The sequence below is a fragment of the Anomaloglossus baeobatrachus genome, chromosome 3 (assembly GCF_048569485.1).
Source record: "Anomaloglossus baeobatrachus isolate aAnoBae1 chromosome 3, aAnoBae1.hap1, whole genome shotgun sequence".
Lineage (NCBI taxonomy): Eukaryota > Metazoa > Chordata > Amphibia > Anura > Aromobatidae > Anomaloglossus > Anomaloglossus baeobatrachus.
Genome location: NC_134355.1, coordinates 455542356 through 455568171, shown reverse-complemented (window position 1 = coordinate 455568171; position 25816 = coordinate 455542356). Strand labels below are relative to the sequence as shown.

The 25816-nt window shown below is 48.4% G+C and overlaps 1 protein-coding gene across 1 annotated transcript in view; it reads left to right on the top strand.

Annotated features, from left to right (window-relative positions):
- LOC142297272 (putative cation-transporting ATPase 13A4) overlaps window positions 1-25816 on the top strand; it is a 243681-nt gene that overhangs the window by 136197 nt on the left and 81668 nt on the right. Inside the window, exon 17 of the mRNA XM_075341527.1 lies at window positions 24293-24449. Within this exon, the coding sequence (XP_075197642.1) occupies window positions 24293-24449 (157 nt within the window). The remainder of the gene's footprint in view (window positions 1-24292; window positions 24450-25816) is intronic.

Sequence of the window (25816 nt, the reverse complement as noted above, 5' to 3'; positions counted from 1 at the left end):
AGGGGAGCGCAGGCTTGCTGGAAGCAGGGGATGACCACGTACTCACTCAGACCGGATATCGTGGTGCTGGATGATGTTTTGTAAAGTCATTACACACACAGGCTGCAGGTGAACCAAAAGTCCCAGTGCACCACTGCTGCTTGGGAAGAGAGCACGTCCAGGTATCTGCTCATAATAGTATTGCTGTGCTGTGTCCCATTTTAGTCCAGCCTCTCGGGAGCTTCAACTCCTCGGCCCCTCACACTCTGAGGGCCACTACTTCACTTTTCCTGGGGGCTCCAACCCCCGGCTCCCTCTCCCTTTGGACAGTTTCTGCTTCACTCCCTCTCCTTTTGCTCCCCTGGAGCTCACTGACTTGTCACCTCCCACCAGTCTGCTTAACCTTCGGTGGGTGGCCCTTTCCTCTCTAGACCTACCCACTGGTTTGTCTGTTCTGTACTGGTGTGAGTGTGGATTGGGGGTTTGCATACAGTTGTTAGCAATACCACTGGGTGGAACCTGGAACCAAGAAGGGTGGGTTCTGCACTATAAGGACAGAAGTGCAGTTCCCTGCGACACCCTGACTAGTGCAAGGGATTCACACATGCAAAAGGGATAAGGGAATGCGCTCACTTTATGGGGTTGTGTGTCACACAACCTGATTCAAAGCATGTAATCAGCTGCTGCAGAGTCCACGCGCTTAACAAACCAAAGCAGATCAGGAACAAAAAAGATGGGGAGCTAATACTGCGCTGCCAAAGATATGACAAACATCCAAGAAAGATTGAATGAAGGGGGTTTTATTCTAGAATTAGTATTAGAATTAGAATTAGAACCTAGAATTAGGTTGGAATTTGTAGTACACAGGAAGAAAAATATTTTTCCACCACCAGGAACAAAAACAGTAACAATGCAGTTACATGACAAGAATCTGCATAAATAATCATATGCTAAATAGTTGCAAGTCAAATTTATGTATGAGATAGACAAGATGATTGTCTATAAAATGAAAATAGTCTCACAATCAGGGCCGTATTTGCCATTAGGCACTTGAGGGCACGTGCCTAGGGCGGCGCCTTCCAGGGGGGCGGCGCCCAAACCAAAATTTAAAAAAAAAAAAAAAATTATTTTTTTTAAATCTTCCTCCCTCTCTCCTCCAAACTCTTTATTAAATCCGGGGCCTTTTTGGAGGAGGGAGGGAGCGCACAGTCATTTATAGTCGCGTCTATAACACGCGACTATAAATGACACTGTGAGCGTGCCGGCACTTACTTCCGGGGTCAGAGGAGCTGTAATCAGCTCCCCGCCCCGACGTGCTGCCGTGCGCTCACTGTGCAGAGGTCACAGGAGCGTGAGGCCGCGCAGAGGAGGACGGGAGCCGCCGCCGCCGCCGGAGATGGAGCCGCTGCCGGAGATGGAGCCGCCGAGCAAGATGTCAGATGCCGCCGCCGCCGCCACCGCCACCGCCACCGTGGAGAACGGGAGATGCAGCCTGGAGCAGGTAAGCGCTTTACAGCCGAAGACAGCGCCGAACAAGCAACCCGGGGGGGGCGCAACATGGAGGATGGGGGGATGGAACATGATATGGGGGCGCAACATGGAGGATGGGGGGGATGGAACATGATATGGGGGCGCAACATGGAGGATGGGGGGGATGGAACATGATATGGGGGCGCAACATGGAGGATGGGGGGATGGAACATGATATGGGGGCGCAACATGGGGGATGGGGGGGATGGAACATGATATGGGGGCGCAACATGGAGGATGGGGGGGATGGAACATGATATGGGGGCGCAACATGGAGGATGGGGGGATGGAACATGATATGGGGGTGCAACATGGAGGATGGGGGGATGGAACATGATATGGGGGCGCAACATGGAGGATGGGGGGATGGAACATGATATGGGGGCGCAACATGGAGGATGGGGGGATGGAACATGATATGGGGGCGCAACATGGAGGATGGGGGGGGATGCAGCATGATGTGGGGGCGCAACATGGAGGATGGGGGGGATGCAGCATGATGTGGGGGTGCAACATGGAGGATGGGGGGATGCCGCATGATATGGGGGCGCAACATGGAGGATGGGGGGGATGCCGCATGATATGGGGGCGCAACATGGGGGATGGAACATGATGTGGGGGCGCAGCGTGGAGGATGGGGGGGATGCCGCATGATGTGGGGGCGCAACATGGAGGATGTGGGGGCGCAACATGGAGGATGGGGGGGATGAAGCATGATGTGGGGGCGCAACATGGAGGATGAAGCATGATGTGGGGCGCAACATGGAGGATGGGGGGATGAAGCATGATATGGGGGCACAGCATGGAGGATGGGGGGATGAAGCATGATGTGGGGGCGCAGCATGGAGGATGGGGGCGATGAAGCATGATGTGGGGGCGCAGCATGGAGGATGGGGGGGATGAAGCATGATGTGGGGGCGCAACATGGAGGATGGGGGGGATGAAGCATGATGTGGGGGCGCAACATGGAGGATGTGGGGGCGCAACATGGGGATGGAGCATGATGTGGGGGTGCAGCATGGGGGATGGAGCAGAATGGGAAAATGAGGGAGGGTGGTGGACAGTATAGCAAATGGGAGTTACAGTATGGAGAATGAGAGGCATGGTATGGAATATGGGGTAGCATGGGGGGGGGGGCATGGTATGGAGAATGAGAGGCATGGTATGGAGAATGGGGTAGCACGGGGGGAGGCATGGTATGGAGAATGGGAAAGCATGGGGGGTACTCTGTATGGAAGGGGAACCATGGTGGGCTTGGTATGGAGGGGGCTTGATATGGAGAAGGGGCAGCATGGGGAGCGCTCAGTTAGGAGCCTGGAAGGGCTGGGTATACATAATGCGAAGCATAAGGTTCATTATAGAGTGGGGACATCATGAGGGGGACAGTGAAGTGGGGGCTGCATGGAGAGGTGGGGACAGTGGAGGTCATAGTTCATAAGTGAGGAAGGTCTGGAGGGTATAATTCAGTGGTGAGGACAGTGGGGATTTCATGTGAGGGGGCAGTGTAGTGGAAATGTTATAGGAGAGAATGTGGGGGATGTATACTGTAAGTGACACGGTGTGTGGTCATTCTTTGTGCTGTGAGCTCAGTGATGGGCAGTTATTTATTCTTGGGCACAGCCTTGGGCTTACTTCGGGTGGTTACTCTTTAGTGAGAATTATGAGTCTGTCACCAGGTTTTTGCCACCTAATTTGAGAGCAGCATAATGTAGGGGCAGAGATCCTGATTCCAGTGTTGTCACTTACTGGGCTGCTTAGTGTAGTTTTGATAACATCACTGTTTAATCAGCAGTAGTTATCATTACAGGACTACTTGGTGTGCTGCAGGTAGTCCAGCATATTCATGAGCTCTGTATAACTGCGAGATCTGCAGCAGAGAAAACTACAGCAAACAGCTCAGTAAGTGACACATTGCTGGAATCAGGGGCTCTGTCTCTACATTATGCTGCTCTCAGATGGGGGAGCAAAACCTGGTGACAGATTCCCTATACGGGCACCATTGCAGTATGTGCTGCAGCAAACCAAACAAGAGGGGAGTCTTGGGAGACGCAGGACAATGTGTTGCTAAGAGCGATGACATTTTACTTTTACTCCCAAAATGGCAATTAATCTGCAGACACATTTATACAGGGGACGTCGCTCTGGCATGTACAGTTTTACCTTAATATTATATATATGCAAACTGTTCTGTCCCCCCGGTTGTGGCCGATGTCTTGGTGCAGATGTGCACCGTCCTATTTGCATATTAAAGACAGTCCCTCGCCCTTAGGTGAGTCAGTGCTGTCTAAAATTACTTAGCATTTCTGCACGTGTCCTGACACTGGAGGAGCAGAGTAGCACTCCAAGTGTCAGTGTGGGTGCGCCTGCAATGTGACTGCAGTGTCCGCGTGGGTGCGCCTGCAATGTGACTGCAGTGTCCGCGTGGGTGCGCCTGCAATGTGACTGCAGTGTCCGCGTGGGTGCGCCTGCAATGTGACTGCAGTGTCCGCGTGGGTGTGCCTGCAATGTGACTGCAGTGTCCGCGTGGGTGCGCCTGCAATGTGACTGCAGTGTCCGCGTGGGTGCGCCTGCAATGTGACTGCAGTGTCCGCGTGGGTGCGCCTGCAATGTGACTGCAGTGGGTGCGCCTGCAGTGTGACTGCAGTGTCCGCGTGGGTGTGCATGCAATGTGACTGCAGTGTCCGCGTGGGTGTGCCTGCAATGTGACTGCAGTGTCCGCGTGGGTGTGCCTGCAATGTGACTGCAGTGTCCGCGTGGGTGCGCCTGCAATGTGACTGCAGTGTCCGCGTGGGTGCGCCTGCAATGTGACTGCAGTGTCCGCGTGGGTGCGCCTGCAATGTGACTGCAGTGTCCGCGTGGGTGCGCCTGCAATGTGACTGCAGTGTCCGCGTGGGTGCGCCTGCAATGTGACTGCAGTGTCCGCGTGGGTGCGCCTGCAATGTGACTGCAGTGTCCGCGTGGGTGCGCCTGCAATGTGACTGCAGTGTCCGCGTGGGTGCGCCTGCAATGTGACTGCAGTGTCCGCGTGGGTGCGCCTGCAATGTGACTCCAGTGTCTGCGTGGGTGCGCCTGCAATGTGACTCCAGTGTCCGCGTGGGTGCGCCTGCAATGTGACTGCAGTGTCCGCGTGGGTGCGCCTGCAATGTGACTGCAGTGGGTGCGCCTGCAGTGTGACTGCAGTGTCCGCGTGGGTGCGCCTGCAATGTGACTGCAGTGGGTGCGCCTGCAGTGTGACTGCAGTGTCCGCGTGGGTGTGCATGCAATGTGATGCAGGTACGTTCTGACACCTGGTTGCTGCCTGTATTTGACTGCTGATTCAATGAGGAAGGTTGTTGAAGTGAGCAGACAGCACATCACAGCGCCGTGTCCCCCTCCTCACTGTGCTCCTCCTGTGTTGGATGCACACATGCACTGACGCTTGGAGTGTGCCGCTGTGCTCCTCCTGTGTTGGATGCACACATGCACTGACGCTTGGAGTGTGCCGCTGTGCTCCTCCTGTGTTGGATGCACACCCGCACTGACGCTTGGCGTGTGCCGCTGTGCTCCTCCTGTGTTGTGTGCACACCCGCACTGACGCTTGGAGTGTGCCGCAGTGTTGGGTGCGGTGCAGCAGGAGATCTGGTGTTACGGTGCTCACTCTCACCAATGGATCACTATTAAGACAAAGGCCTGGCTAGTATTTTCCTATATTCGGTGGTATCGGTGCACCCAGGCTTAGGCCGCGCAGAAATGTCCTCATTTTCATATCAAATAAATGTGGCTTTTTCAGTGAACATTAAAGGGAACCTGTTACACCCTTTTTCAATTTTAAACTGCCCCCCCTCTTGTTAGTGATGCAATGTAAGTGATGCACATTTTCTGACTAACAAGACAATGGAGCAGTTTAATATTAAAGGTCGTGACCAGTTCCTTTTAAGCTGAACTCTATGGGTGGGTTTATTTCTCCACAGATCATGTCCCCCATATAAATATTTCTGCGGTCTAGGTGTCATTTTGGGGTGACAGATTCCCTTTAAGTCAGCTTAAAAATCATCTCACCTGACGAATGAAAGTTTTGCTCGTGCATCGGGTGATGGACACTGTTTAGATAAATCAGTTTCCCATCTTTGGCTGCAGTGTGAATGCTGCTTTTAAAGGGGTTTTCTCACATTGGGATCTTACCCCCTATCCTTGGGATGGGGAATAACTTTCCAATCGCTGGGGGTCCGACTACCGTGGCCCCGAGTGTTTCCCAGAACCAGAACATGCAGACAGAATGGATTCCGGGAGTAAAATTTCATAGTCCTGTCTCCTGAGCTGTGCACTTAAAAGGTCTTTTGAGCAATTGGTGGGGGTCTAAAGTCCCACCCCATGATGCCCCTTCTCCCTACTGAGCCCACCTCTGCCCTACTAATCTCCTCAGAATTAATGGACCTAAACCTATAAGATCTCGTCCAAAAGTTAAGTCTACTGCCTGGGACTAATCAGTATTGTGGTTCTTATATGGTCCACAGTCTAATGATGTCTGGTAACAACTACCAGCATCTCCTTACCATTGTTAAGGACATACTGAGAGTTGTACGTTAATGCAATACATAGATGTATATGGGTCTAACCTGACACTGCACTTGATTGCTGTGTGAAGTTGGCATTGTATTCATGTACTGATGGTGGTTTTGGCGATGTATTGTCTTCAGGGTGTGTTTGGTGATGTTATTGTGTTTAGGGTGGTTTTGGTGATATTACTGTATTGACAGTAGTTCTGTTGATGTATTACTGTACTAACTGTGGTTTTGGTTACGTATTATAGTATGTAGTGTGGTTTTAGTTATGTATTACTGTACTGATGGTGGTTCTGGTGATAGTCATGTGGCTGTTGTAATCTTTACCTTATCAGTCTTGATCCTAAAACATAGGGTCAGCGTGCTGGACTAAAAATACAGCTATCTGCATGTCTGTCAGCCGAATAAGTAATAGACTAAAGCCCCCATACACTATAGTCTGATTTTTAGGCCGGCAGCTATCTTGCTCGGCTCTCCAATATACAGGAGCACTCATTCTGCCAAGTGTTTCTGTGTTCTTTATTAGAGCCGCTGCTGGACATCTCCGACAGCAGCTTATCATTTAGAGGATAATAGGATCTACACTCCGTAATTGGACATTCTGGATCCTTATTCCCCTGACAATCAGAATTGAGAGCCCCTGTTCACATTGGGCTATCAGCAGAACCTGTCAATATTGGCGGGTTTAGACAACTTTAGGTTAATGTGTATGGAGGTCTTAACTACTATCTGAAGGCTCTGGGCTCTATCAGGGAATGTGCACACGTCTTGTAGTGGTCTGTGAACCCCCGGAATTATTCAGACAGAAAACACTTTAGGACAGTCATCATTTTATCCTGAAGCAAATATTTATTTTTTTTTTCTGTGGCTTCTTGGTTGTTTTTTCCAACATCTTTTAGCTACTGGATTTTACTTATTTTTTTAAATGAAGTAGTAAGCGGCATCCAAGCAGCAGGCGCCATATAATGGACCGGTCACAACTAGTAAGCGGCATCCAAGCAGCATCCGCCATATAATGGCCGGTCACAACTAGTAAGCGGCATCCAAGCAGCAGGCGCCATATAATGGACCGGTCACAACTAGTAAGCGGCATCCAAGCAGAAGCCGCTATATAATGGCCGGTCACAACTAGTAAGCGGCATCCAAGCAGCAGGCGCCATATAATGGCCGGTCACAACTAGTAAGAGGCATCCAAGCAGCAGGCGCCATATAATGGCCGGTCACAACTAGTAAGCGGCATCCAAGCAGCAGGCGCCATATAATGGCCGGTCACAACTAGTAACCAGCATCCAAGCAGCAGGCGCCATATAATGGCCGGTCACAACTAGTAAGCGGCATCCAAGCAGCAGGCGCCATATAATGGACCGGTCACAACTAGTAAGCGGCATCCAAGCAGCAGGCGCCATATAAAGGACCGGTCACTGTCAGCCGCTTCATGTCTGAGGAAACCTGACGCGCTTAAAAAAACTCCAAAGACTGAACATATGAACAGCAAGTCGTTTTACATTGCAGTGTATGAGTTCATTTCTTTAATATTTAGAGTTTGGGTTTTTTGGGCGGGTTATAGGGCGGATCTGTCTGGAAAAAAAAAAAAAAGCTGTGTGCATATAACCGTAATCTGACTGATCAGAAGGGGGCGCCACCACTGACAGTGCCTAGGGCAGCAAAAACCCCAAATACGGCCCTGCTCACAATCGAAGCTTTCGTGATTGGTGAGATGTGGAGCCTAAAAGTCAAATCTTCAAAACATTGTTACCCTTTTACTCACCAGTGTATATTGGGGCTGAGTGTCATGCCTTGGTTTCAGGCCTTAATCCAGTGACCTCTTGCTGAGGTTGGTTTGCTTCTCTCCTGAGCCACAGCCTGGTCGGTTAACTGCAGTTGGTTTTCTTACATTTGCTGTTGTTCCTTTGGTTAGTAAGTTTTTTCAACACTTTTTGTCTCCGTTTTATAACATCCTATGTGGGATTATTTATACTCACCTTGCACAATCCTTCAGTGCTGGCTATACTCCCAGGTGGATTTTTGCTAAAGAGATCCAGCCTTACAACTAAGGGATTTTGCTTGCTTTAAAGAGACCAGTTGTATTTCTGCTGTATGTTAGCTTATTTACCTTCCCAACACGCTTCCTCTCTCCCCAGTTAGGCTAGTAGGAGGCTTCTCTTGCTTTCATTTATTATTTTCCTTTTTTCTCCCTTTTTGTACATTTCTTAAGTTACCTCACCTTGAGTCTCCATTTACCACTGCACTCTTTCCCTCTCTTGGTTAGTGGTGCATATCAGGCTCCCCTCTGGTTCCTCAGGAGGTACAAAAAACTGCTCAGCAGCCTTTCACAGAGCTAGGTATGAGCTGATGTTTTTATTTGTGTGTTTAGGTGTTTTCCAGTCAGTACAGGAACCAGTAGAGTGGGGGTGCGTCTACTGTGTTGTAGGCTTACTTATCTTACACATGTGAGTTGGTATGTGCATAACACTGAGGAGCAAGTATTGCTTATAGAGGCTGTATGCAGGGGCTTAAAAGAATGTACTGCATATGGAGACTATATTCAGAGACTGACAAGTGATGTATTGTAGATTAAAAATGTAAAGAGGGGTTGAAAATTGAGTTACTGCAAATAAAGGCTATATACAGAGGCTGAACAACATGTACTGTAGATTAAAAATGTGTATACAGGAGTTAAACAGTGATATAATGCAGATGGAAGCTGTATCCAAAAGCTGAGGTGGGATGTCTTGCAGATAGAAGCTGTATACAGGGGTTGAAGAGCATGAACTACAGATGGAGGATGTATACAGGAGTTGAAAAGTGATGTACTACAGATAAAGGCTGTATACATGGATTAAAAAGAGATGCACTGGGGATAGAGTCTTTATAAAAGGGCTGAGGAGTGATGCACTATAGATGGAGGCTGTATATGTGGGGCCCCGAGGTTCGGTGTCGGTGCAGCGGTGCATTACCTTCAGGGACTCCACGCGGCTGGATCTTGTCACAGGTAGGAAATCCTCTATTTTGATTGTCGTGACGCCACTCTCAGAATTGCGGTCAGTGGAGACCGCCACTGCAGGTTAGGGGTGCCTGGGGCTGATAGTAGGTGCAGTCAGTTGTAATAGCCTCCTGAGAGTGAGGCATGCCCCAGGGTCCCGTGTAGGTGTGTGGAACTACAAGTCGCAGAATGACTCACACGCACAAGCAGGATGAATTTCAGGGATTTTACTCACTGATGGTGGCAGGGTGAGTAACCCGGGCGTAGCTGGGATGAACCAGGCTGGAACCAGGTGTCCTTCAGGCTGACTTATGAGGGTGGCTACCAACTCGCCTTCCTTAGCCCGTTGTGTTTTGGGGTAACCCCTGCTTGAAGCCCTGCTGGGGTCGCCCAGGGAAGTTGCTGATGCCTCTCTCCCTTTCTTTTTGGCCCGTTTGCTTGTAGCCTGGACCAGGTCACTCCGGCTGCTTGCCTCCTGTGAGCTATGGGCCCTCACTTTGGATACGTGGCTGCGGACTCTGTGGTGTTGTCTTGGGGGTGTAAAGTGCCCCCTCATGCAGGTTTGGCAAAGGACAGGTGGATCTATCCCTGCACCGGGACCTGTTACCCGTTTGGGCCTGGTATCTCCCTGACAGTCTCCTTACTTTCCACTCCGTTGCTCTCTCTTTAGCCGTGTGTGGATTTCGGGCAGCACTACCAGGTGACCGTTCTCCCCCGTCGGTAGTCACTGCGCGTACGTTGTCAGAATTGTGTAGAGCTACAGGGTCTGCTTCTGCCCTCCCTGAACTTCACCACTCAACTGTCCTCGGCTCACTCTTCCCTCCTCTCCTGTTCTTGCCTACGTCACCTAGCAACCAGGCTCTCTACCACACCCCTCGAGTGGAGATGGAGGCTTCGCCCCCTCCTGGGATCCCCAGGGGTCCTCTCAAAGGTAAATGTGTGAGACCTGATCACTATGCGCCTGTGTAGTCACACCTCGGTCAGCCTTCTGGATTACCTGTTTTGTACTGTCCCCAGCATGGGTGCAGTACTCAGTGGTGCCTGACCAGGTCAGGGGCGCCACATTCCCCCTTAGTTATCACCAGCACGTCCTCGGGCTGCAAGACAACATTTTAAAATGCGTAAAACAGTAAAACATGGTAAAACGTTTTAAAACCAACAGGTACCATACATCACCACCCTCCACCCACAAGTCCGTTAACCCACCCTAAACCCTCTCAGGCGGCAGGTCACCGGTTTCTTTTGGTAACCAGGTCTGGGCCATCAGCTTCCCCAGACCTTTCTTCCCATCTGCCTCTCCCGTTGGCCGCGCCTTCAGCCACTTCTGGCAGGATGTAGAGGCGGCTTTCATGGTCTGGTGGTTTCAGGGTATACCTGGCCTGGTGGAGCCGCGCCTTCAGCCACTTCTGGCAGGATGTAGAGGCGGCCTCCACAGTTGGTGCTGACCAGGTACCCTCTTTGTGGTGGAGAGCCAGGCCCCATAAACAGGCGTGCTCCCTGGTAGTGGTTGTACCTCTGGGGTAACTATAAACACTGCGAGAGTTTGTGGCTATAGCCAGTTCATAGCCTTAAGGTTCATTGGTTAAAGTGCAAAAGGGTTTCTCACATAAGTTCATGTGGGCACATGCTTGAACTTGTAAACGTTGCAAAACTGTACTTTAACTTGCTGTACTTCTTACTTTACTTTACATGGACTTTGCTCCTTCTTCCTCCTTACCAGGGCTTGGGCCTGTAGGGCTGTGGCGCCTGTGTCATCATCTGTAGTGGTTTCATCAATGAGTTCTTTGTATTTTCTTTCCTCTTCTTCTGTGTCTGTTTCTTTTCCTCTTTCTTTATCTTGTAGTGTTGAGACAGCAGGGTTACTGCAGGGATTTCTGGGGCAGGGTGTGACATCTAGTGCGTACCATCCGCGTTCTCCTTGGTGCTTTGTAAATTCTACTGAGTCTCCTATCTGTAGGTTTCTTCCTGGATGTCCTCTAGGTAAATGTGCTCTAACATCCCTTCTGTTCACAAATATGCCCTCTTTTACACCAGGTGCTACTATAAAGCCATATCCAGACCTTAGATTGAAGTCTTCTACAACTCCTCGACAAAGTGGGCCTCTGACCTGCGATTTGGCCCTTCTCAAGTACCGCTTTTCCTCTAAGTCCCTGGCCGTGACCTCGTCCTTCTCCTCGGGGGACTGCTGTGCAGGTGGATCCCTTATCCTGCTGCGGCGCCGTGTCCTGCGGGCTGGGTCCGGCCTGGCTGCTATCTCACCGCTTGCAGGCTCCCAGGTGAGGTATCTGGACAAATCTTCCTCAGCGGAGGATGTCGGGCTCTCTTCATCCCAGCGGGAGTACGGCAGCATCTCTGGCTCTTGGACTGGTGCTGCATCCACTGCTGATGGCTCTGGGGTCAGCTTCTCAGCTTCCTGGCCTCCCCTCCCCCTTAGTTCTTCTGGGCACTCCTCTTGTGGCAGCGCTAGGGATGGATTTTCATCAGCAGGCCAGGGCGGGGGACCCTTTGGCATGAATGTTGCAGGAGTCTTCCTGTGAGTATGCGGAGGGAGCAGATACCGGTCCACCATCTCCTTTGGGAAGTGGGCCTCTAGATCAGCCTTCAGCTTCCAGTATTCGGGGTCCTCCCCCAGCAGGGACTTCCTAGCAGGGACTTCCTTGGGCTGGGGAGCGGTGTCTGCCCTGGCCTTGCAGGCCGGGGTAAATAATTGTACAGTCTTGTCTTGGCGGGCCGAGCCTGGCGTGGCAGCGGCCTGGTCTTGGCGGGCCGAGCCTGGCGTGGCAGCGGCCTGGTCTTGGCGGGCCGAGCCTGGCGTGGCAGCGGCCTGGTCTTGGCGGGCCGAGCCTGGCGTGGCAGCGACCTGGTCTTGGCGGGCCGAGCAGGGCATCGCTGCGGCGGCCTGGATTGGCATCGCAGCTGCGATGGGATCTGTGCGGGCCGGGCTGGGCGCTTCTGCGGCCTGGATTGGCGTTGCAGCTGCGATGGGATCTGTGCGGGCCGGGCTGGGCGCTTCTGCGGCCTGGATTGGCGTCGCGGCTGCAGCCGGTCCTTGGCGGGCCGCACCTGCGGCGTGGAGGAGGGTCGCGGTGGCAGCCGGATCTTTGCGGACCGGGCTGGGCATCGTTGCGGCGGCCTGGGCTCGGCGGGCCGCACCTGGCGTGGCTGCGGCCTGATTCAGCGTCGCCGCGCCAGGCATCTCCCCAGGGACCGCGGGCATGGCAGCAGGGGTCGGGGCACTCGCGCTGACAGGGGCAACACAGGACTCACCCATCGGTAACATCATCGGGGTCTGAGTCGTCGCCGCTCGGTCTGGCACTCGTCGTGCGGTTCCCCTCTCATAGGCCTGAACCGCTGCAGCCATCTCCAGAAGCTCCGTGCGTCCCTCGCTGATCTGCCATACGACCCTGGCCTCCAGTTGGTCGCAAGACTGGGCAAGTTCCCGATACCACCAGGCAGCGGAGCCTGGCTCTGGGTCTCTGCGTTCAGACGCCATTTCCTCTGCGTCTCCTTCTTCTAGTAGCAGGCTTCTGGTTCCCTTTCTTTCCCGACGTCTCTGAACGCCTCCGCTCTCAACACTCGCGAGGCCAGGACCCTTCAGGGGATCTCTGGGTAGCCACACCTCTTCGTGGGCGGTAACTTCTCCCAGCGCGGGCTGCTGTTGTTTTTCAGCGCGCTTTTCATGGAGGCAATATGGCGGCGCTTCCAATTTTCCAAGCGGACCGCCCAGGCACATGGTCACCTGTCTGAACAGGTCTAGTCCTTATCCTGTTCGTGACGCCAGATGTGTGGGGCCCCGAGGTTCGGTGTCGGTGCAGCGGTGCATTACCTTCAGGGACTCCACGCGGCTGGATCTTGTCACAGGTAGGAAATCCTCTATTTTGATTGTCGTGACGCCACTCTCAGAATTGCGGTCAGTGGAGACCGCCACTGCAGGTTAGGGGTGCCTGGGGCTGATAGTAGGTGCAGTCAGTTGTAATAGCCTCCTGAGAGTGAGGCATGCCCCAGGGTCCCGTGTAGGTGTGTGGAACTACAAGTCGCAGAATGACTCACACGCACAAGCAGGATGTCTTTCAGGGATTTTACTCACTGATGGTGGCAGGGTGAGTAACCCGGGCGTAGCTGGGATGAACCAGGCTGGAACCAGGTGTCCTTCAGGCTGACTTATGAGGGTGGCTACCAACTCGCCTTCCTTAGCCCGTTGTGTTTTGGGGTAACCCCTGCTTGAAGCCCTGCTGGGGTCGCCCAGGGAAGTTGCTGGTGCCTCTCTCCCTTTCTTTTTGGCCCGTTTGCTTGTAGCCTGGACCAGGTCACTCCGGCTGCTTGCCTCCTGTGAGCTATGGGCCCTCACTTTGGCTACGTGGCTGCGGACTCTGTGGTGTTGTCTTGGGGGTGTAAAGTGCCCCCTCATGCAGGTTTGGCAAAGGACAGGTGGATCTATCTGTCAGGTTTCCAGGTTTTCCAGTTCTCTTTTGAATGTGCTTGCCCTCAGTTAACATGGAGTTTAAGGTTCTGTTGCCCTACTTCCTGTCCAGCTGCTTAAAAGGCCGCCTCTCAGCCCAGTCCAGTGCCTGAGTATACTGCTTGCTGTGTGCTCCTGCTTTGCTGCTGCTAATCCTGATTGCTTTTGGATCCTCCTAAAGACTACCGACCGACCGACCCTGGACCTTACCCGGTTTCTCAAGCTGTGCCCGGATTCCGTCTGCCATCTTCGGTCAGCACTCTGCCCGGTTCTTTCTGGTTCGTAACCACTCTGGACAATCATCCCGTACGGACACTCCTGGACTTTTACCGCTTGCCCCTTGTGTCCCAGCTGCTGCGCATTTAGGCCTTCCGGGGTGATTGCCGGACAGTCCCTGTATAGGGGTTCGCTCTGGTGGTCTCCCTGGGGGAGTCCGGTGCGTGGCCCCGGGAATTCCCTCCGCTCCGTTTCGGGAAGGTATTTTGTGTATTTGTATTGCTGTGTTTGTTCCGTTGTTATCTACCGTGGTTACAGATTATAAAACATCTTGTATCAAAAACTCGTCTCTGCTGATCATTGCCCTACGCTATCGAAATCCTCAGAACATATAATAAGTATTACACTATCCCTGCACCGGGACCTGTTACCCGTTTGGGCCTGGTATCTCCCTGACAGTCTCCTTACTTTCCACTCCGTTGCTCTCTCTTTAGCCGTGTGTGGATTTCGGGCAGCACTACCAGGTGACCGTTCTCCCCCGTCGGTAGTCACTGCGCGTACGTTGTCAGAATTGTGTAGAGCTACAGGGTCTGCTTCTGCCCTCCCTGAACTTCACCACTCAACTGTCCTCGGCTCACTCTTCCCTCCTCTCCTGTTCTTGCCTACGTCACCTAGCAACCAGGCTCTCTACCACACCCCTCGAGTGGAGATGGAGGCTTCGCCCCCTCCTGGGATCCCCAGGGGTCCTCTCAAAGGTAAATGTGTGAGACCTGATCACTATGCGCCTGTGTAGTCACACCTCGGTCAGCCTTCTGGATTACCTGTTTTGTACTGTCCCCAGCATGGGTGCAGTACTCAGTGGTGCCTGACCAGGTCAGGGGCGCCACATATACAGGATACCTTTCAGTTAACTTAAGAAAATCCCACAATGTTCACGGAAAAAACTTTAAACTTACAAAAGGTATTTGCAATTTAAATTTACTGAATATCATTAAAAAGAAAATCAGACATTGCACTTAATTGTGGTTCATAAAAAATATATATATATATATATATATATATATATATATATATATATATATATATATATATATATATATATATATATATATATATATATATATTGATAATGACCTGGACAAAAGTGATGGTAGCCTTAACTTAATATTTTGTTTCATACACTTTTGAGGCAATCTCAGCAAAAGGCACACATTAGGACATAAATTTTAAAAAATCTAACAGAAATAGATACAACCATTCCAACACCAGGTGTGATAAATGCACTAGGATAATGCAGCCGACTCCAAGATAAAGGTGGGGCAGCACAATTGCAAAATACTGATGAAGCAGCTAAAGATGGGCAAACCTGAGGTTTAAGGTTTAGGTTCGGAAACCGACTTTCAAAAAAATGAAAATTTGAGTTTGAATTTCGAATGAGTTACAAGTGCAAAACACTTAAGCGAGCAACGCTGTGCTTGGGTATGATTGACGCTCAGCCAAGTGAAAGCCGCGTGCAATGTTTGATCGGCTCGCACTAAAATCAGCATGTTCAGATACAGTGTGCACACACAAACAACAAAAATATTTTGGGGGAAATATTCTGCCCACCCTCCTCCGGAAGTGTTTTTGCTTATGGCTGGCTGTATGTGGGCGGAAACACAAAATGACAATTATTGACTTCCATTGAGGTTCTGTTCAAGTCAGGGTCACAAACTGAACCTCATCTAAGGTTCGAATGTGCCCTATGAACCGAACCTTCAAAAGTTCTCTCAACTCTAGATGCAGCCCCTCACAAACCTACCAGATCATGGAGGAAGTGGATACTTAGTATCAAATGCACAAAGATGAGGCTTGCAAAGGGCATAGGTCACACAGGTACCTGTGATGCACAGGTACATGTGTCTGGCTTACAGCCTATTGATGACGCCCATACTATTAGATCAGGTTGGCTGCTTAGCACTATATGAGTGCACCTCACAATGTTAGACACCCCAATTCAACCAACCAACACTAGAGGGCTGGGCTGCATTCTGCCTAAAAAATGTGCAATAAAGACATGATCCATTTGTTGGCCAAAGTAAGCAAGTTTGTAACCCATATCAAGGGTTCCCATACTTACAAGTCCCTACATTAAATTCGAAAACAACTCACATTAGGACATAAATTAAAAATCTCACAGAAAAAGATACAACCTTACCAACACCAGGAAGGATTACCAATGCACTAGCAGGATGCAGCAGCTTTCATGATAAATGTGGGGCCAGCACAAGTGCAAAATACCGATGAAGCAGCCACTCACAGACTTACCAATGCTAGTACATTGGTGATCTGATCTGTTGTTGGTAGGGTCGTATCTTTGTCTGTGCAATCTCTGCAATCAATTTCTGTAACTCTCAATGAGATTTGTCATCTGCCCTTATTTGCAAACTGCTCCAACTATTTCAGGTTTGAAGGTTGCCTTCTCCAGGAGGCAGGTTTCAGCTCCTTCCAGGGATATTTCATGAAATTTAGATCAGGGCTCATTGAAGGATACTTCAGCATATTCCAATACTTTGATCTTAGTCAATTATGGATGTTTTTGGGTCATTATCATTATTCTGTTGGAGAACTCACAACTGGCCACTTAGATTATGCTTTCTGATAGGACATTTCGCTCCAGAATGTCTGGATAGTCTTGAAATTGTAAATCTTGTAACTGGCAGAGATTTGAGACAGATTTGAGACACCTTGTGTCAAATGTAGTAAGACAGCTTCAAAACATAACTGAGCACCATATTTCACAGAAGATACAGTACAATGCTCCTTTCTTTGTATTCTTTATTTTTGCATCTGTGAACATTTAGCTGATGTAACTTGTGGAAAAGCTCTAGTTTTGTTTCATCGGTGCAGAAAACATCCTCACAGAAGCATTGTGGCTTGTCAATAGGCATTTTGGCAAATCCTAATCTCACAGTTTAATGATTTGATTTCAACAATGTTTTCCCTCTCAGTCGTTTTCCATGTGGTTTCCAACCATCCACAAATTCCATGACAGTCCGTAAAAAAGAGGGCATTTTTTTGTCCTGTCTGTAAAAAATACTAAGGCTTCTGTGATTTCTTTTTTAAGCTGTAAAAATGTATACAGATTATTTTAACTGCAATTATCATCATATTAAAGTTTTCATTGAATGTTGCTATTGTCTTCACATCAGAACTATGAGTTCTAAACATGTATCACTTATAATCATATTGATTTTTTATGATTTTCCAATGTGTTCATAAACATATTGTCTTTATGTATTTTTTTTTTATAAGCTGTCCATAAAAAGTTAAAAATACTGGCAACCCTGGACAGCAATGGATGGTGTGATCTGACACTGATGTTCCTTAGAGCTCACCTCTAATCTCTTTGGAAGCTGTTTTTGGCTCTTTGGTTACCATTCATCTGTACCTTTAATTTGTCATCAATTTTCCTTTTGTGGCCATATCCAGGGAGGTTGGCTACTGTCCCAATAGACCATTAACTTGTGAATAATTTGTTTAATTGTAGTAATTGTTACATCAAACTGTTTCAGGATGGTCTTCTAGCCTTTACCATTAACATGTCTGTCTATATTTTTTTACTAATCTACTTAGGGGACTTGAAGCCTTCAATCCCATCGCTTCAGCTGATTAGAGCGATGCTTCAGTATTGATTTGTTCAGCAGAAATGCTGTTCTCCTTTGAATTATGGTGCTCTGCCGCCATTCACAGAAAATTAGTCATAACAGTAACAGGTATCATCAGCTGAACCCACTCTGTCATGACAACATACAGTATTTGCACCCTGTGATCGCATCATGGGGCCGCTGATGGCAGATGGGAAAAGCGCGATCCCTTTTGGAGTGCGTTAGATCACACTGTCAGAGTTTGACAGCGCAATCTAAACAGTTAACAGGCGCAGGTGAATTTCCGATTCACCCGCGTCTCTTAGCTGCACATGTCTGCTGATGATCAGATCAGCCAACATGTGCAGGGAAAGATGGAAGCTCAGCATTTGAGCCCACATCAAACAGAGGAAAGCAACCTTGGATGTTCTTATAGGTTGTTTAGGGGTTAAATAGGCAGACTGACTGATTACAAGTTTGTAGATACCTGTAATGCTAATTACAGGACACACTAGCTTAGCATGTCTCTCTCTATTGACAAATTATTTTACATTTTTTCTTGTGTTCCCTAGCTTTTGGTCCAGGCCATTGTCACTAGTTTGTTTTTAAATTGTGGTGCAACAGAAAATGTAAAACAGCATCTGATTATCATTAGTTCATATTCAGTAAATTTAAGTTGAAAATGACTTGTGTCAGTTTAAAGTTATTTCAGTTACCAATGTGTTTTTTTCTTACCTTAACAGAAGGGTAGCAACAATTTTGTCAATTTGTTTGTATATATACATATTTTTATGATGTTTACTATAGAGGATGATGAAATAGTTTTATAATCCAAGTCATCACCAATGCAACAGAAGCAGATATATTTACATTTTGAAATGTTATTTATTTAGAGATTAGATAATATACCTTACTACTGTGATACTGCAATGTATTATACTATAATATAGTGTATATAATATTAGTATAATAAGTGTATATAATATTAGTATATTAATAATAATAGAATATTAGTATATTAATTAATAATAGAATATTATAATATAAGTGTATATAATATTAGTATAATACTAGCCTGTCAGTGTTAAGCCTGCTTTACACGCTACAATATAGCTTACGATGTGTCGGCGGGGTCACGTCGTAAGTGACGCACATCCAGCATCGTAAGGTACATTGTAGTGTGTGACAGGTACGTGCGATTGCAATTGAACGAAAATCCGTTCATCGCATGCACGTCGTCCATTCCTCATGAATTGAACGTGAGGTTGTTCAATGTTCCCGAGGCAGCACACATCGCAGTGTGTGACACCCCGGGAACAATGAACAGATCTTACCTGCGTCCCGCTGCTCAAGCCGGCTATGCGGAAGGAAAGAGGTGGGCGGGACGTTTACGTCCCGCTCAGCTCCGCCCCTCCGCTTCTATTGGCCGGCTGCCGCGTGACGTCGATGTGACGCCGAACGTCCCTCCCACTCCAGGAAGTGGACGTTCGCCACCCACATCGAGGTCGTATGGACGGGTAAGTACATGTGATGGGGGTTAATCGTTTGTGCGGCACGTTCAACAAAGTGAGCGTGCCACACATACGATGGGGGCGTTGCAAATCGCATACTATATCGTATGCGAAATTTCAATGTGTAAAGCAGGCTATAGACTGATAGAAGATCTATTAGAGCCCACCTCCATAGGATATTATCAGCCATTAAATAAGGCGGACATGAGGGTATTGTTAGACATTAGTTTGCCAGAGCAGCTCATCGCTACCCCATTATGGCACTGAGCTGGACTGACAAATAGTCATTTTTCTCTGTCAAACTCCACAGGTGCTACAGTCACTATTGATCTCTGCAATTGATTAAATTAGACCACTAGAATCAGACTTAGCTTCAGTCCTAGCAAATGCAGTGGAAATGCATCTGTACATTCAAGCTAGCTACTGCTGCCGAAAGCACAGGCTCAAATTCTGTGCATTTGCTTTTTGAATATGTACAGGTATACCCTGCTTCAGAACAAAAACACAAACACACCCATAAATTAACTGTGGTTTAATCACATCTTTGGGAAGCTGAGTTCAATTTCCCTAGCCACAACCAGGCCTGATTACTGCCATACCTGTTCTCAATCAATAAATCACTTAAATAGGACCTGCCTGACAAAGTGAAGCAGACCAAAAGGTCCTCAAAAGCTAGACATCATGAAGCGATCCAAAAAAATCAGGTATAAATGAGAAACAAAGTAATTGAGATCTGTCAGTCTAAATTTATTTGACTCATCTGAAGTCATTTCAAAGGCTTTTTGACTCCAGCAAAAAAAAAAAAAAAAAATGAGAGCCATTATCCACAAAAGGCAAACACATGGAACAGTCATGAACCTTCCCAGGAGTGGCTGGCTGCCAAAATTACCCCAACAGCACAGCGACGACTAATCAAAGAGGTAACAAAAGATCCTGCAACAACATCCAAAGAACTGCAGGCCACACTTGCCTCAGCTAAGGTCAGTGCTCATGACTCCACTGTAAGAAAGACTAGCAAAAATGACCTGCATAGCAGAGTTCCAAGATGAACACCTCTGCAGATCAAAAATAACATAAGAGCTCATCTCAGTTTTACCAGTAAACATCTTGATGATCCCTAAGGGGTACTTTGCACGTTGCGACATTGCTACTGCGATATCGTCGGGGTCAAATCGAACGTGACGCACATCCGGCACCGCTAACGACGTCGCAACGTGTAAAGACTAGATGCGCCGATAAACAATCACAAAAGCGTCGTAAATCGGTGATCTGTGTAGCGTCGGACATTTTCATAATGTCGCACCAATAGGAGATACGATGTTGCTCCTCGTTCCTGCGTCAGCACACATCGCTGTGTATGAAGCCGCAACAGCGAGGAACATCTCCTTACCTGCCTCCACCAGCTATGCGGAAGGAAGGAGGTGGGCAGCATGTTAACGTCCCGCTCATCTCCGCCCCTCCGCTTCTATTGGCCACCTGCCGTATGACGTCGCTATGATGCCGCACGACCCGCCCCCTTAGGAAGGAGGTGGGTCGCCGGCCAGAGCGACGTCGCAGGGCAGATAAGTGCGTGTGAAGCTGCCGTAGCGATAATGTTCGCTACGGCAGCTATAACAAGATATCGCAAGTGTGACGGGGCGGTACTATCGCGCTCGGCATCGCGATCATCGGCTAGCAATGACACAACGTGCAAAGTACCCCTAAGACTTTTGCGAAAATACTATGTGGTCTGACGATACAAGCGTTGAACTTTTTGGAAGATGTATGACCCATTACATCTGCGCTAGAAGTAACACATCATTTCAGAAAAGTAACATCATATCAACAGTAAAATATGGTGCTAGCAGTGTGATGGTCTGAGGCTGTTTTGCTGCTTCAGGATCTGGAAGACTTGCTGTGTTAAATGGAACCATCATTTCTGCTGTCTACCAAAAAATCCTGAAGGAGAATGCCCGGCCTTCTGTTCGGGACCTTAGGCTGAAGCACACTTGGGTTATGCAGCAGAACAATGATCCAAAACCCAGTAGGGTTTCTAAGAAAAACAAAATTATGCCTTTAGAGTGGCCTAGTCAAAATCTGACCTTAATCCAATTGAAATCCTGTGGCATGAACTTAAAAAGACGGTTCATGCTATGAAAGAGTCCAATGTGGCAGAAAGATGAGTGAGCCAAAATTCCTCAAGAGCATTGTAAAAGACTCATTACCAGTTGTCACAAACGCTTCATTGCATTTGTTGCTGTTAAGGGTAGCCCAATCAGTTATTAGGTTTAGGGGCAATTACTTTTTCACACAAGGCCCTGTAGGTTTGTATTTCATTTTTCCTTAATAATAAGGAACCTTCATTTACAGTATAAACAACATTTAGTGTCTGCTTGTGTTATCTTTGTCTAATATTTAAATATTTAAATTTGTTTGGGGATCTGAAGCATTTAAGTGTAACAAACGTGAAAGAAATATAAATCAGGAAGGGGGCAAACACTGTATATCTTGACAGATGTATATAATTTTGAGTTTATTTAATATATAGACCAGTACTGTTTATAAAAAAAATATATATATACTAGAAGGTGGCCCGATTCTAACATATCGGGTAGTCTAGAATGTGTATGTAGGTTAGCAGATTGAATAATAAGGTAATGAATGGACTGGATGGGTTAGGTTTAATTTAGTATTCTTATAATTGTTTATTGGTTTTAAAATGACAAACAACAGAAGGAACAGTTTTAATAGATGAGTCTAATGTTTAATGATGTCCATGGCTTGTAATGAAAGAAGGCCATGAACAGTGTAAAGTTAAGTATAATTATGCTAATGCTGTGATGTGGCCCAATGGTGGTATGTGCCCCCATTAGGGTGCAGCCACCATCCTGACATGTGCCCCCATCCTGCGGGGTAATGTGTGCACGGGGCGGAGTACGGGGTGGGTGGAGCAGAGCGGGGCCATGGCGCTGAGGACATCAGTGCCGGAGACTGCATGGCTAGGGACAGGTAACTATCCAGGTGTGTGTGTGTGTGTGTTCGGGCGCTTTCACACTTGCGTTCAGTGCAATCCGCCGCTATGAAGAATAGCACAGTCCGTTAACGCACATTAATTTGATGCAGTGTCGTGCGGAGGGAACGCTGCATGTAGCGTTTTTTGGGTCGTTAAAATATCGCACCTTGACGGATTCCGTTAGAATCCGCCAAGGTGTCTAATGATTATCTATGGGGGCGGATTCCGCTGCAATACACTAAGCAGCAGAATCTGCTGACAGATCCCGTCACGTTCTACTGCGCATGCTCAGCATGTCCAGCAGAACGATCTAAATCGTTTAAAATCACTCCTGGTCCCCCCCCCTCCTCCCCTCTATCGCTCTCCCCCCCCTTCCCCCCACTCTCTCTCTCCCCCTTTCTTTCCCCCTTCTTAACCTCTCCTCTCTCCCCCTCTGTCATACTCATTGATCACCGGCGCGGCACTGCATGGTGTTTACACTGCTCTGGTGGCTTCTCCTGCTTTTGAAAATGCCGGCCGCTCATTATTCAATCTCGTATTCACTGCTTCCCCCGTCCACTGGCGCCTGATTGGTTGCAGTCAGACATGCCCCCACGCTGAGTGACAGCTGTCTCACTGCAACCAATCACAGCCGCCGGTGGGCGGGTCTATATCGTGCGGTACAATAAATAAATAAATAATTAAAAAAAAAAACTGCGGTCCCTCCAATTTTGATACCAGCCAAGATAAAGCCACACAGCTGGAGGCTGGTATTGTCAGGATGGGGGGTTCCACATTATGTAGAGCCCACCAACCAAACAATATCAGCCAGCAGCCGCCTGGAATTGCCGCATCCATTAGATGCGACAGTCCCAGGACTCTATCGGGCTCATCCCGAATTACCCTGGTGCGGTAGCAATCGGGGTAATAAAGAGTTAAATGGCAGCTTATAGCTGCCACTAAGTCCTAGGTTAATCATGGCAGGCGTCTCCCTGAGATACCTTCCATGATTAACCTGTAAGTGAAAGTAAATAAACACACATAATGAAAAATCCTTTATTTGGAATGAAAGACAAAAAAACCCCTAATTTACCACTTTATTAATCCCCAAACACCCCTCCAGGTCCGAAGTAATCCACACGACGCTTTCAGCTCTGCTACATGAAGCTAACAGGGAGTGCCGTAGAACACCACTGCTCTGTGTCAGCTCCATGCAGCAACTGAAGTGAGCCGCACTGTCACCAGAGACTTCACTCAGGTAGTACCGGGGGTTGTGCGGGGATGATGATGAGTGCAGTAGTGCCAGGTTGTGTGCGGGGATGATGATGATGAGTGCGGTAGTGCCGGGGTGTGTGCGGGGATGATGATGAGTGCGGTAATGCCGTGGGGGTGTGCGGGGATGATGATGGGTGCGGTAGTGCTAGGGTGTGTGAGGTGATGAGGATGAGTGCGGTAGTGCTGGGGTGTGTGCGGGGATGATGATGGGTGCGGTAGTGCCAGGATGTGTGCGGGGATGATGATGAGTGCGGTAGTGCTGGGGTGTGTGCGGGGATGATGATGGGTGCGATAGTGCCGGAGTGTGTGCGGGGATGATGATGAGTGCGGTAGTGCCGGAGTGTGTGCGGGGATGATGATGGGTGCGGTAGTGCCGGGGTGTGTGCGGGGATGATGATGGGTGCGGTAGTACCGGAGTGTGTGCGGTGATGATGATGGGTGCGGTAGTGCCGGGGTGTGTGTGGGGATGATGATGGGAGCAGTAGTGCCTGCGTGTGTGTGGGGATGATGGGTGCAGTAGTGCCGGGGTGTGTGAAGTGATGATGATGAGAGTGGTAGTGCCTGCGTGTGTGCGGGGATGATCGGTGCAGTAGTGGCGGGGTGTGTGTTCAGTGTATACATGTGGAGTGCGGGGGGGTGATGCTGAGCGGGGCCATGGCGCTGATGATGTCAGTGTCAGGGACTGCATGGCTGGGGTGTGTGTGTGTGTTCAGTGTATACATGCGGAGGGTGGAGTGCGGAGGGGTGGAGCCGAGTTACGCTGGTAACCATGGTGCACAATCGGGTAACTATGCAAAGCACTTTGCTTAGTTACCTGATGTGTACCATGGTTACCAGCGTACGCCGGCTCCCGGCACAATCCCAGCAACGCAAGGTATGTTTCGGCTGGGTTCCCGGTGTGGGCTCCCGGGAGTGCAGCAGTCACCGGGGAGTTTGGGCTCCGTGTGGGTGCGGGGAAAGGTGTCGGGTTTTGTCCTGTTACGCCAAAGTTCATGCTGTTCACTTAGCTGAGCCGTTGGTCGCAGGCTCTTTAGCGCACGCGCTGTGGCGACGGTTGTCACTGTGATGACGTCATTTTGGAGCAAGACAGACAGACATAATAAGGCAATTATATATATAGATTGAATTTCTTATAAAACAATACAAGATAATTTAATTGTTCTTTATTAATAACTCAAATTCTTATATCTGTATCAAGTAGGCACCAGTGGAAGGAATTCTTATTCTGCACCAGTTTCCATTCTCCTCCACTTTACAGCGCATGTCTGTCATTGTCCAGATTATTGGAGAGTGTAATATGACATTGTTCATGAAAGGAGCACCTGAAAAGGTTGTGTGTTTTTGCAAACCAGAAACAGGTAACTAAAAATCATGCATAGTAAAGCTAGAATACATGACGTCTAATGTACGTTATTGACAAATTATTTTGTTGGTACAATATTTAACATTTTTACACTGCTTATAAAATGCAAAAATCTGCATACTTCAAAATGAAGATGTTTTCAGAATAGGTAAAAATGAATGGTCATGCACATATAACCCTCCTTCAGGAAGAGGATGTTCTTCACCCACACTGGCGTCGTTAGGGAGGTAAGTACGTGTGACGGGGGTTAACGACATTGTGCGCCACAGTCAAAGAATTGCCCGTGACGCACAAACGACGGGGCCGGGTGCGATCGCTCATGCGATCGCACAATATATTGTCGCATGTGACGGGGCCTTAATACTCACCTCCAGTATCAATTCCCTTTCAGTGGTGTCTGGGTTTGAGGTGTCGGGACTCACATGGGGTTGTGACGTAACGCAAGGCCGGCGTCCTTTCCGTGCCGCCTTCTGCCTCCCTGCCTTAGGACCAAACAAGTTAATTAACAGGAAGTGAGCGCATCAGCTGCAGCTCACTTCCGGTTGATTGTGGGGAGAAGAAGCCAGCTCTGATTGGACGTAGGGCTCGCGTTATGTCACAACCCCACCTGAGCCATGGCAGTGCAAGGCAAGACACTGCTGGAAGAGTGTCAGTACCGGTAGTGAGTAGAGGCTATAATTTTACCTTGCGGAAATAAGAATAAGAATGGATTACCCTGGTAGCGGACAACCCCTTTTAACTTTAGTGCCTCTTTGGACACTTATCTAACTTTATACAACCTATTGGTTCGCTTTGTGGAATGTCTTGCACCTAATTTGGAACAATATTGCATGTATTCAACCATAAATATTAAATTTTAATACAAAGAAAGAATATAATATCTGTCAATGATCTTCAGAAGTATAAAAAAAAGATTTCTACCTAAATTTATGGATCTGTAATAATCGGTTGGAGTATTTTGCTAGTATACAGTGGGTATGAAAAGTATTCAGACCCCTTTAAATTTTTCACTCTGTTTCATTGTAGTCATTTGGTAAATTCAAAAAATGTCATTGTTTTTCTCATTAATGAACATTCTGCACCCCATCTTGACAAAAAACAAAAATGTAGAAAGTTTTGCAAATTTATTAAACAAGAAAAACTGAAATATCACATGGTTATAAGTATTCAGACCGTTTGCTCAGATACTCATATTTAAGTCCCATGCTGTCCATTTCCTTGTGATCCTCCTTGAGATTGTTCTACTCCTTCATTGTAGTCCATCTGTGTGTAATTAAACTTATAGGACTTGATTTGGAAAGGTACACACCTGTCTATATAAGACCTCACAGTTCACAGTGCATGTCAGACCAAATGAAAATC